Source organism: Sminthopsis crassicaudata, chromosome 2 (assembly GCF_048593235.1).
Source record: "Sminthopsis crassicaudata isolate SCR6 chromosome 2, ASM4859323v1, whole genome shotgun sequence".
NCBI classification, from domain to species: Eukaryota; Metazoa; Chordata; class Mammalia; order Dasyuromorphia; family Dasyuridae; genus Sminthopsis; species Sminthopsis crassicaudata.
Window position 1 is genome coordinate 193,995,425 of NC_133618.1, and position 14,274 is coordinate 194,009,698.

Here is a 14,274-nt window from a genome sequence, read left to right on the forward strand (position 1 = left end):
TATTATTTTTATCATAAACTAGGGCCAACTTATGAATCAGCTATAACAATCAGCTACAAGAGAACAGGTCTAATCTGTTTAGAAATTAGCAATAGCTATATTATCCAAACCCCCAAATATTTGATTGTATGAGACTTCATCATGGAATTTTTGAGAATGTAAGTGATGCAATGTAAATGATGAGAGAATGTAAATGATATAAATGATGCAAATGATTTTTTGCTGCAAGGGACCCTCCTGATCAAAATCCACCAAAACAAAATATTTTTATGATTTTAAAGAAAATATTAACTTTTTAGTTAAAAAAGATTTACCTTTTATGGAGCCTTTTCCAACATAATTAATATGTTATAACAAAAATACCACACAAAAGCATATTGTTTAGGACCTATGTTGTTTTCTAACATGATCATAGATTGTACTCCCTCTTTCCTAGATTACTGGAAGAGACCTTGGAGAGCATCAAATCCAACCTGCTCATTTTACAGATAAAGAAATTGAAACCTTCTGTAAATAGTTCCTAACACCTTAGTTCTGGTAAAAAAGAAAGTAATGAAAAATCAAACCACTCACATCTTGTTCCTAAAACATTCCAACTCCAATGTCTTAAAGGTCATTATTTGTTCATACTAAACAGAAATATGGACATACCAAATCAGAGTCATTTTCTGAAAATACAGAGGCAAAAAAGTTTATCATTTCATTAATATCCATTTCCGCCCTAGTCTTATGAGAAGGTCACTATGGTGAAGTCTTTGCAACCAATATCCCAAATCCAGATTTTACCAATCAACATACTTGCAGCTGCATGGAGGTCTAAAATATTATCAAACAAATTGATGAGTTAAAGTCATTTTTATAGTAAGGTCATATCAAGTAATTATCATCTTTGCAAATTTTTCAGGTCATCCAAGACAAAATGCCTTGTGGATTTTCTAGCTAAACCAAATTATAGTACTTTATAGGATTGATAATCTGAAGTTCATTATACACACATGTGTGTGATACATTATATACATAAAATATGCAGAAACATACATATCTGCAAACTACAGTAGCCTTTAACATTATACTTGGACAGTTATTTGCCTTAAACATGTCTACAGATTAGAATACTTAGATCACAATCTTTAAAATTAAATATTAAAAGGATTTCAGAAAGGGTGAATAAAGAAGAAAAACAATTTCTCCATGACTTCCATTACTCAAAACTTGTGTCATGAAGACCAACTCTCAGAATTCATAATGAAAACAACTCAGAATACCATCTATTTCTTTATTAATATGTTAATGATTACCATGCTCTTCTTCCTCCTCCTCTTCTTCCTCCTCCTCTTCTTCTTCCTCTTCTTCATCCTCCACATCTTCTCCTTCTTCTTCATCATCTTCTTCCTCTTCTTCAATCTCCTCCTCTTCTTCTCGGTCTATCTCTTCATCATCTTCATCCTCTTCCCCTTGCTCCTCATTGTCATCAGAGTATTCCTCCTCCTCCTCTTCTTCTTTCTCATCCATTTCCTCAGTTCCATCTGTTTCATAACATTCATCTACTGAGGAGTTGTCGGTTTTAACCACAAATGGCTTTCTTTTGGGAGCAGGTTCTTGAGGTTGTTTATCTTGTGTCTTTCTTTTTTTAGCCAAAGGACAGCCATAAACACTGTTTAGGAAAGTAAAAGAGGTGTGTTATTATACCACCCTTGATGGTCAGAGTGATAGAAGTCTTATACCATTTAATCAAATTTCTTAATTGTTGATTTTGACATACATCTTCTAAAGTGTTTAGCAGACTGATTTCACTGCCAACAGTGAGCTAACAACATAGAAACCCATAACCTGGAAATTATTGTTGCAATTATAATGCTTTGGAAAACAGATTTTATTCATACAGTAACTATTAAAAATTCAGCTTTGCATTTTACCTTGATTTGCTATGGTACAAATCCAATAAATCATTATGCCTTAGATTTGCAATCAGTAAAATGGGCATAATAATCCCAACTCATTAGTATGCCATGAAGATTAATGATATGTATGTTTTAGTGGAAAGCCAATTAATTGAGAATGTTGGTGATGATTTAGTATGTTTAAAGCATTTCTATGGGAAAATAAATTCAAGAAATATTTCTATTCCATTTGTTTCTGTATTTTATTGTAATTATCCTCTCCTGTGTTATTTTATCCTATATCTATATTATATTATGAAATGATTTAGTATTATGAGGATTTAGATGAACCATAAATATTAATACATCATCTGAAACTCAATTCAATTTAACAAATGCTTATTAAATATCTACTAAATGCAAAATAGTTGGTAACTCAGAATAGTGACACTTTACATTTGTGTAGAAATTTGGATTTAACAGTGTATTTGATGCTCACAAAAATCCTATGTACCATATAGTATTATAATCCCTATTTTTTAGGTGGGGAAAAGTGAACTCAAGGGAGGGTTAAATGACTTGACCACATTGCTAGTCTATTAGGTACCAGAAGATCTGATTTGAACTTCAAACTTTTGGCTCAGTCAATGAATATTCTTCTCACTAGTCTGTCTTATGGGTGTGTGTATAGAACAGATCACTGATAGCAAAAAATCCTTCAAATGAATTTCTGATATAAATATTTAGTTTTTATTTGAAATTTAGACATTCTAAGAGATTACATTCTAAAGGGAACTTGTATTGACATTGATTTTATGTGTGTGTGTTCAAATATTAACTTATAATAAAAGAAAGGGTCTATGCTACTTTATATTCTTTCTGTCCCATTCTCCCTTTTGCTTGCACATGTCCTTAATACATGCATGTGCACACACACATATCAATGCAGTTTGTATGAGCAGCTAAGTTCTCAATATCTTTATCTTCATCGGGAAATTAAAACTAAGTTTATAAGCTTGTTTGCACTTACAATATTTATAAGCTTGTTTGTTTATAAGTTTGTTTGCACTTACAATATTAATCACAATCCAATAATTACATTTGAGGATGTAATCCAATTGCTTTTTCCAAATGGCAATGAGGAAATACCTTTCAATCATTAATTTATCATTTCTAGCACAAATAGCCCTATAAATAAAGATTCCTGGTTTTTATTTCTTATTCTGGCCCTAACTTTTATTTTTCCCCACTTTCTTCTTGGTCACCTATATAACTATCCAGTCACTTATGTGTTCTGCTGCTGTCTTTAATGTTGAAGGTCAAATTACCTTGAACGTGCTACCATAGAATTATTCTGAAAGGGACCACAGAGGCCATCCAGTCCAAATCCCTAATTTTATAGATGCGGAAACTGAGGCTCAGGATATTTGCACTGGCTCACACAATTAGTGTCAGAGGTAGGATTTGAACCCAAGTCTTCCTGATTCCAATTATAACAATATCCATCAAACTATGGCTACCCTGTTTTCCTAAATCCCAAAGAAAATAGAGTGAAATCTGATTCTTTTTATGGATTCTACCAAGGACAGAAGGATTGAAGCAGGTCCCCTGCGCCAAACAAGAACATGATTGCTCAAAGGATGAGTGCCTAAGGCAATCTTCCTCTACTATCTTCTCATTATTCCTGCTCTGACCTGGTTCATAGTTTCCTAATTTGCAAAATAAAATGGTTACTCTCTAGATTATCATTTGGTTCCATAGCTATGATTTTGTGATGCTTTTCTTTGACTTGTACTTCCAGGAGAATGAGAGAAGAGAAAGTTTGTGAGTTTCTTCCTCTCTTACTTAAAACTGACTTAAAATTACAAAGTATTAGATGAGTATTTTTTTGGCATTTGATAACTTTTTTTTTCAATCTTCTCATTGTGTGATCATTTACTTTTATGAATTCCATAACTTAGGAAAGAAATTTAGGCTTAGTCCAGTAACTGTTTAACTTTGTGCAAGTGACTTTATCTTTCTAAGCCTCAATTTCTCACATATAAAATGAAGGAATTAAATTAGATCATTATAAAGATTCTTTTCAACTCTCTGATTTTATAAGTTCAATAGTTATATAATCTGGACTATTTTTAGTTTCTTTTGTTAAGCATGATTTCAAAATATATTTATATGTAAAAATAATATACATGCATATATTTTGAGGGAAAAAATTGGTCTCATGGAGGTAACTTGGAGAATTAGAAAAGACATTGGAGATCCAAGCCCTTCTCTTACTTTTTTTTACAAAAGAGAAAATTAAAGTTAAGAGAGGTGTTGTAGCAGTTATAACATTAGAAAATTCAATGGTGTAGCTATTGATACCTTGAAGTTTACCAACTTCCAGACCAGTATTCATTTTATCTAACCATAGTGTCTCCCTAAGGCAATGTTCTGATATCACAGTTCTTTTGGGGATGAATTGAGGATAAAGAGAAAGGACCTATGACCTATGCTTAACCAATATAGGAAAGTCCCAGGTGAGAAAACTTCCTCTGCCTATGTAGGTCAATACAATTTTTACAACTTAAGTGAGCAGCTGAGGCTGGAAAACTGAGAGGCATAGTGATTTGGCCAGGATTACATGGCCAGTGTATTAGGGGGAAAACTTGAATCCAAATTTTCCTTGTTACCTAGCTAGCTCTTTATTTGCTGCAAAATAATACCTCTTTATCTAAAAAGACAATGTAAATATGAAGTTTGTAACCCTCGGGCTAAACTTGGGCCCATATTGTATCTATAAATCCATATGCACATTCCAAGTTATCATCAATATATTTCTGCATCCCCAAAATGAAGGAATATAATGTATAGTTAGCAAATGTTAGTAAGAAAATTTACATTAGCAATTATTTTTTTTTCTTTTTTCTTTCTTTTTTTTTTTTTTGCTGAAGCAATTTTGATTAAATGACTTGCCCAAAGTCACACAGCCAGGAAGTGTTAAGTGTCTGAGGCCAGATTTGAATTCAAGTCCTCCTGACTTCAGGGCTGGTGCTCTATTACACCAACTAGCTACCCCAGTAATACATTTTTTGAACTAAATATCTCATGTATTCTTATTTTTCAGAAATATCTAGTTGTAATTATTAATGAAACATATGCTCATTTAGACTTCTTACTAAATTTGGACTAGCCTCTTGCCAAGATGTATTTTCTCACTTAATAGATATTTAAGACACAGTCATTTTCATGACAGTCCCTAGAATTTTTGACATTAAAAAAAAAGGATTCTCAAAACTGGAGCTTACTGGAGAATAGAAAAACTCAATAGACTAAACATTGGTCAAACTAGGTTAGGACCTCACTTTCCTTATTTTTTTGTAAGATCTTGGGCAAATTATTTCTATCTCCTGGGCCCCTGTTTCCCTTTCTGAAAAAACGAAAAAAGATGAACAAAATTATCTGTTAAGTCCCTTTATATTACAACATTTTATGATTTGTTACTGTGGACTCATTTACTTCTTACTGTTGATTTTTCCTGATGAAATCAAGCTTTTAAAATACTTTTGTAATCTTTTCAATTCTACTTCATTACCTTTTTATTTTCCTGCCTGCCCCACATTACCCCCCAAATCATTTGACAAAATACTATATATTTTCCAGACTCCTGCCCTGGATCCATTTTATCAACTATTGGGATGAACTGGTACTCCCATTCCAGAGTCTCATGCAATTCCCATGCCCCAATGCACATATTTTTTGTTAAATCTATTGATGTAAAATGTAAATAAAACTGGCACCAAGTGGTGACAGAATTCCCTTATATTACTTCTTTATTTTATCTATAATTATTTGGTGCCGTCTCTGGCATCTATTTTTAATGTGGCACAAAATACAAGCCAAAGAAAGGACTTTACCAGATTTTACCTGCAGTATTTAAGCAGTCACATGGGCTAGAAAGCTGCCTTTTAAAGTGTGAGCATGTTCTAATGGTAACTTGAAATATCTCAAAGCATGATATGTGAGAGCATGGATTTATGTAAATCTGTATATAGTGTATCATGTTTTTTCTCCCATGAGGTGAGCAGCAAACCTGTAAAGAAAGGTTACTGCATGTCACAGCAAGAGCACTGATTTCAGTGGAGTGTTAATCTCATTCCTTCTCCAACCTTGCAGTGATTTTAGAGGCTGCTGAGTGTCAGCACTGAGCCTGCCCCAGGGCTGCCATAGCATACTGATTCAGCCAGGAAGCTTGTTAAATTCTTAGAAATCTTTCTAAGTTGCAAAAAAAAAAAAAAAAGTCTTTGACATAAATCACAAACCTGTGACAATTTCAGTTCCACAGAAAGCTAAGGAAATGCATAGCAACAGTTTGAGGATAATCCTAAATGTTAAACTAGATATGAGTACATCCAGTTGAGTCTCAAATAAGTCTTTGGTAAAGACCCATGGCTTTGTTTTTGGCATAGTCAGGAATTAGAAAAAAATGTTCAACATTTCTACTTTCCATTGCCCTCTTCTTAAATCCTGTTATTCAGTTTTACAACTGTGAGGTCAATCCTATTTCTTACTTTCTATCTACAATGTAGAGATGTAGGGCAGGGTGAGAAACCAAGCAGAATTCAGGAGATAAATGATAGAAGAATAAACAAAACAGATGGAATATATTGATATATTTAGGAAAAGGACATTTGAAAAGAAATCAATCAATATAATCTGAAGTGAACTAAAATATATTATTATATTAAATAGTATTCATGTAGTAAATAATATTAAGTAATATGTATATATGTGACTCGGCTTGGAGTATGCACAGTTTGCCTACCATGGAGTCCACTGGGTCCTTACCATGTGTGTGTATGGGTAGCCCCCTTGATTGGCTGTCTGTGTCTTTAAAAGAAGTGTCTGCTCTCTTTTCTGTCATTCTTCTGTTAGGCTCCTGACTATTGTTCTCAGCACCTAGTACCCAGCCTCTGTGTCATGAACTGAATTGGAAAGAGGGGGAAAGAACTTGGTTTCCCCTGGTCTCTCTCTTTTACTTCAGCTCCAAGAAATGGGGCTGGAGGTGGGGGGTGGAGGTAGTATTTGTTCCTTTTTTGTGTTATTTGTACTCTGTTTAAAGTCCCAGAGTTGATCCCCAGGGGATCAGAGATTCAAGTCAGGACTGTAGCAGTCAGCCAGATCAGCCTGAAAACGTGAGAAGTCAGGATGCCTGCTCCTGGGGTGGAAAGATTATAGATTCAGAATGAGACTGTGCTTTAAGAGAGCTGAGCTAAAATATGAAGCTAATCACTTTCCCTTTCTTGAGACTAAGGCTATCTAAGGGAAAAGAAGAATTACACCTTCCATGTCTTGGAAGGAGTGTTTGTATATTTCTAAATGTATTTGGAAGAAAATATTCTTCTTTGTAAAAGTTTCACTGTGTTATACATGCTGGTTTTTTTTTTTAATAACATAAATATCATTATTGGACTGGGATCATAATGTTTAGAAACATAATAATTTTAGAGATTATCTACTCCATACATATTTTTTAAATTTAAAGATTTCCTTTATAACACCAGAAAATTTCTGTAATGTTCAAGTGAAAGAAGTTGTATTATTAATATTATATTATTTCAAGTTTTCCATTTTCCTTGAAGCTTTTTCTGAAACTTCCAGAATCTAGTGCTTTCTTCAGAAAAATTACTTTGTGGTTCAATGGGTAGAGAACTGGTCTCAGAACTAAGAAACTTGGATTAAATCTTGTCTTAGATACATAGTGTTTGTGTAATTCTAGACAAATTACTTATAACTTCTCAGGATCCTAAGCATCTCAGACTTATCAGTTACAGAGGTGATAACTTGCATTGGTAGAACATTTCTTTCCAGATTTGGGAGTATACTAACAAAGCTACAAATCTACTCCTTCTCCCTCTATTTTTCTATCTACTTATTTATGCACAAGTTTTCTTCTCCAAAAGAATATAAACTCTTTGATAATAAATTTTGCTTCATTGTCTTAATCTCAAGACTTATATTTCTGGGCTTATAAAAGGTGCTTCATAAATATTTGTTGATTAATATTCTTTGATTGAAAAATATATAACAAAAAAAATAAAAGATAGTACTGTGAATAAAATTTTGCATTTTAGAGTCAGGAATACCTGAATCAATTCCTTACCATAGACATTTTTAGCTGTATGACAGCTAGTAAATCATTTAACTTGTCTCATTTTCATTATCTATAAAATGGGGATAATAATGAAATCCATCATACAAGATTGTGAATAATAAGTTAATATATGTGTTTTGCAATCCTTAAAGTGCTGTATAAATACTAGATATCATTATTTCAGTAAAGATTTTGTATAGATTTATATTGTTAATCACAACAACATGTGGATAGATTTGAAAATACAAAGCTATGAGAGATATCATTCCGTCTTTAGAAGTAATTTCTATGATAAAATTCTACAGCTTCTAGATTGCGAGTTTCTAATATAGACCAATTTCTTTATATTTAAGAGGTGGAAATTGAGGCCTGGATAGGAGATGTTTAAGGTCACATAGCTAGCAAGGAAATAATTTGAATCCAGGTATTTTTACTTAGAGTCTTACTGGGTGGTTTAGTGGAATAAAGTAAAGTGAACTGAACTGGTATCAGGAAAATTCTTCAAGAGTTTAAAACTAGTCTCAGACATTTCTTCTATGTATGTCCCTGGCAAGTCATTTAAGTCATTTAACTCCATTTGCTTCAGTTTCCTCATCTGTAAAGTATGAGCTGGAGATGGAAATAGCAAACCCTTTCACTATCTTTGTAAAGAATATCCCAAATGAGGTCTTGAAATCAGACATAACTAAAATGATTGAAATAAGAAGTTATTGAAATAACGTCAATTCTTACTCAAAATCAGAGCTATTTCTATTATGCTACATTAGTGTAGTATGATGGTATACATATTGCGAAGGAGAATGTGTCTGAAGTCAGATTTGAATTTAGGAAGATGAGTTTTCTTGACTCCAAGCTCATCATTCTATCTATTGCACTATTTAGCTACCCCTAAAGGAAAGTCAAACTAATTCTGGGGACAAGTTTAACTGATACATATGGTTAAAGATTATTTAATGTATATGTCATTCAGTCATATATGTATAAATGTCTACTGTGTCCAGAGCATACTTAGAAAAAAAAACAAGATTGTATGGTAATAGAGTTTTCAGTTTAGTAGAGGGATAGGATATAAACATATAACTATAATACATAACATTATATGATAATTTAAAGTGGTTCATTACAAAGAACTCTATAACTCTGAACAGAAATGCAAGTAGAATGGCTAGCTGGAAATAGGCCAGGATTCAAGTTCAGAGCCACTTTTTAAATAGTTCCTTCTAGCTTAGTCTTTGGAGGCATTCTGAAAAGATGGCAGAACAGCAATCTCCAGATTTCCTCCACAAACAGGAAGCAAAAAGAAAAGAATAAAGTAATTGTTCTCCTAAGACAACTTGAGAGGATCTGAGAGAGTCCAGGGGCTGAGGTTTGTCCTCAGTGAAAGGTAGATAGCTCTAGGCTCACTTTGTTGAATCAACATACAGCAGGTCCTGGAAGCAGATCCATCTACAAAAATCCTAGGCTTGAAGATCTTTCACCTCAACTTTCACCTTACTTTTGGCCTCAAGAAATTTTGCCTAACAACCTTTAGAACTTTCCCCTCACAAAGAGTAGCAGATAACTGAGTGGAGAAAACCAAAGGCTCACCACCCTATCTCTATCCTCATTGTTTCAATGTGACAAGACTGTTATCAGGTTGCAGCCCCAGGATCTTATTGCCATGATTTCTCTTTCCTTGGGTCCACTTGATCCTCAGCCCCCAAGGAAGCTTAGTTCAAACCATGAGAAAGAAACTTGCATTAATATTTACCCTACTCCAATTGAATTTGTATCAGGTATAAGAATTCCTAGTTACTTTTCTGATTCTACCAAATACTCCTAACATTTCATGTTTTCTAATGATTTATCATCCTAATAAGCACATTTCTGATCAATCTCACCAAAGACTGTTGATTTTGTTTAATTTCTCCCTTCCCTTAAACTTTTTGCAGACTAAGGATTTTTGTATAGTCATAAAGTTTTCAGTTTAGTAGAGGGATAGGATATAAATGTAATTATAATACATAATATTATATAATAGTTTAAAGTGGTTCATTACAAAGAACTCTATAACTGAACAGAAATGCAGGTAAAATGGCTACCTGGTTATTCTTCGATTTAAAATTGAACCCCAAACAAATATCTTTAGAGTTTTAAAACATTAAACAAGCAATTAGTTTAACATGTTTTTATGTTGTAGCATTTGTAATCTTAAAATCAAGGACTGTTTACAACTACTACAAACAGAAGTAAAAACATCAAAACCAAGATTTGAAGTACTTTCAAATATCTGTTGTTTCAATATATGTCAAATAGAGGAATGCCCAATGAAAGGTCATCTCTCTCAATCATCTTATGTGTGTATTTTTCAAAATTATTCACTGGAAAAATCAACTCTAAGTGGTAATAAAATATAATTTTAGTTTTATGAGGCTACATGTCACAGCATAAAGAAAGATGGATCTGAAATAAGAAGAGATTTGTTTGAGGTTCCAGCTTCACTACTTCCTTGCTTCATTAAATCTGACAAATATAAGGTTACACTTAGAAAGCTCGTAAGTGTACGTTCAACTTTCAAGATCTATGTTTCTTTTTTTCCCCCTGAGGAAATTGGGGTTAAGTGACTTGCCCAGGGTCATACAGCTAGGAAGTGTTGTATCTGAGACCAGATTTGAAATCAGGTCTTCCTGATTTCAAGGCTGGTGCTCTATCTACTGCACCACCTAGCTGCTCCAAGATCTATATTTCTAGGGAATTCTGAGAACATCTAATCAAACCTCATTTTACAGATGAGTAAATTAAGGTCCAGAAGTATTAAGTGACTTGCTTAAGATCATATAGAGCCAGGATTAGAATCTATGTATCAGAAAGAATCTCTGAATTGAAAGACCACAGAGGCCATATAATAGCCTCTTGAAGACATTGGAGGAGAGAAGAGGTAACCACTATCTCCATAGATCCATTTCACTTTTGGATATTTTTTTTTTCTTTATGTTAAGCCTAAAATGGCAGTTTTGTGATTTGCACCTATTATTTCTAATTCTGTCATTGGGGAATGAATCTATTCTTTTTCAAAGTGAAAATCCTTTAAGTACCTGAAAACAGCTATCATATTTCCTCCATGCCTCCTCTTCTTGATATTACAGTTGATCCCCACAAAACATAATGTCGAGACTTTTTATTATTCTAGGTACTCTCCTGGGGGTGGGAATCTAGGTGATGCAATAGTATTGGCCTCAGATCCAGAAGATTCATCTTCCTGAGTTTCAATCTGGCTTTAGACACTTACTAGCTATGTGACTCTGAGTAAGTCACTTAAACCTATTTGTATGTAAAAATGAGCTGGAAAAGAAAATGCCAAACTACTTCAGTATTTTTGCCAAGAAAACCCCAAAAGTCAGGTGATTAAGAGTTAGACATGACTGAAAAATGACCCAACCACAACCAAAACCTCTCCTTGGGAAATCCTTCTTAAAGTGTAGCATGCTGAATTAAGACAACTCTGAGATACCACTACATACCTGTCAGATTGGCTAGAATGACAGGGAAAGGTAATGCAGAATGTTGGAGAGGATGTGGGAAAACAGGGACATTGATACTTTGCTGGTGGAATTATGAATACATCCAGCCATTCTGGAGAGCAATTTGGAACTATGCCCAAAAAGTTATCAAACTGTGCATACCCTTTGACCCAGCAGTGTTGCTACTGGGTTTGTATCCCAAAGAGATCTTAAAGAAGGGAAAGGGACCTGTATGTGCAAGAATGTTTGTGGCAGCCCTCTTTGTGATGGCCAGAAACTGGAAACTACGTGGATGCCCATTAATTAGAGATTGGCTGAATAAATTGTGGTATATGAATATTATGGAATATTATTGTTCTGTAAGAAATGACCAACAGGATGATTTCAGATAGGTCTGGATGACTTACATGAACTGCTGCTGAGTGAAATGAGCAGGACCAAGAGATCATTATATACCTCAACAACAATACTGTATGTTGATCAGTTCTGATGGATGTGGCCATTTTCAACAATGAGATGAACCAAATCAGTTCCAACAGAGCATAATGAATGAATGAGCTACAATCAGCAAAAGAACTCTAGAGGATGACTATGAACCACTACATAGAATTTCCAATCCCTCTAATTTTGTCCGCCTGCATTTTGGATTTCCTTCACAGGCTAAAGGTACACTATTTCAAAGTCCGATTCTTTTTGTACAGCAAAACAACTGTTTGGACATGTATACATATATTGAATTTAATTTATATTCTAACATATTTAACATGTATTGGTCTACCTGCCATCTGGGGGGGAGGGAAGGAGGGGAAAATTTGGAACAAAGGGTTTGGCAACTGTCAATGTTGTAAAATTACCCATGCATAGATCTGGTAAATAAAAACTATTAATAAAAACAAAACAAATAATAGATGGTAACTATAAAAAAAAAAAGTAGCATGCTGAACTGAACACCATATGAACTGAACATGTATTGTCTGAAAAGGACAGAATACAACGGATTGGACTTTATCTTTGTTCTAGACACAACTCTTCTTGATACAATCCATGTTTTAAGTTTTATTGTTTTGTTTTGGTTTGGTTTTTGGCAGCAGCATTACGCCATTGCCTCATGAATCTTCCAGTTCACTAAAACACCCCATTTTTTTTCAGGTTAACTGACATATCTTAAATCCCTTTAAGGTCTAAATCTATAATTCTATGAAGACATGTCCCACCACACCAATTTTGTAAATTTTGAAGTTGATTTTTTGAACCCAAATTAAGACTATGTGTTTATATTTTAAAGTTTTTGAATGATTAGATTTGGCTCAACTTTTTAGCCTTTTACTAATTTTTTGACTATTATCTATCCTAGTTTCATATCATCTGCAAATTTGATCTGTGCCATTGATGTCTTTTATATTAAAAGGTGCTTTCTTGCTATCTCCCTATTTATCTTGCAACTCCTTACTAGCCATTTTTGTTATGTTAATTTCTATCCAAAGATTATTCATCTTGGAAGGGAAAACAAAAGTAAAATTAGAATTAATTTAACTCTGCTTATCTCCCTAAGCATTTGTCATCATTCCATCAAAACAAAATAAGGAGGAGGAGGAGGAGAAAGAGACAGAGAAGGCAAAGGAGAAGAAGAAGCAAAAGCAAACCAAATCAAAACAAAACTATCTAGCTTTCTTTAACATTACTTGCCAGCTTCACCCCATCCTGACCTTTAGTTTTCCTGACATTATTTTTAAAGGGCCTTGATATATATATATATATATATATATATATATATATATATATATATATCCTTGTTGTTTGATCCTCCATTACCTGCCCTTGTTTCTATCTTCTGTTATTGTCTTTCAAAAATCTAAACTGATGTAACTATTTTGGAAAGCAATTTGTAATTATGCTGACAGTGACTAAAGTGATCATTCCTTTTCACCCAGAGATTCCACTGTTAGGCATATATCCCAAGGAAGGTAGAGATAGAAAAATCCCATATACATTAATATTGCAGGATTTATTTTTTTTTGATAATGGCAAGGAAATGGAAATAAGATAGATGCTCATCATTTGGATCATGGCTAAACAAATAGTGGTAAATGAATGTAATGGAACATTATGACTTCTTAAAGAATGATGAATATGAAGAATTTAGAGACTCATAGGAAGACATAAATAATAAAGAGCAAAATAACCAAAGCCATGAAAAGAATATAGTTACCTCTTGACATTCTTTGGGGACACAAGTCCTCTGCAAATGTGAAAAACTACACATAATTATAGGCCCTACTCTAAATCTTTATTTTTAATAATTTGATCATATTTATTTAACACCTAAAATAAATAGAACAACAAACTGTACCCATTAAAAAGTTGTAGTTTCTAAGCAAGAGGGATTAATATCTCAAAAAGTATCTAGAGTCTTCACAAAGCTATTGGTATTGTTTCTGTAACTGCTTCACATATTTCCCTCACCTATGAAAGGGGCAAGATACAACTCATCATGTCAGGAGAAAGTCAAATGGGTGAGTCTGGATGGTAGAGAGAAGGCATTCCAAAAGAGTGTGCTTTTATAGTTCTTTAGAACACAAACTTTAAACTGTTTATAATAAACTCATGTGTGTATACTTACAGTAATAAACAATAAAACAGATGAAAAATATACATATTTATGCATTTATAATTTTTTACTTCTAAAAGTTTTCTTTACATATATATGTTTATGAGTATTACATTACACTGAAAATCTCCAAAAATTCTCACTTAATATTCA

At 33.4% G+C, this 14,274-nt stretch overlaps 1 protein-coding gene across 30 annotated transcripts in view; it reads right to left on the reverse strand.

Moving 5' to 3' along the window:
* MYT1L (myelin transcription factor 1 like) overlaps positions 1-14,274 on the reverse strand; it is a 693,632-nt gene that overhangs the window by 210,310 nt on the left and 469,048 nt on the right. For all 30 annotated transcript variants that reach the window (XR_012486139.1, XM_074288020.1, XM_074288037.1 and 27 more), the window contains one exon: positions 1,299-1,654. Coding sequence is in view for 29 of the 30 variants with exons in the window: in XM_074288020.1 (XP_074144121.1) it covers positions 1,299-1,654 (356 nt within the window). In the remaining variant the exon portion in view is untranslated. The remainder of the gene's footprint in view (positions 1-1,298; positions 1,655-14,274) is intronic.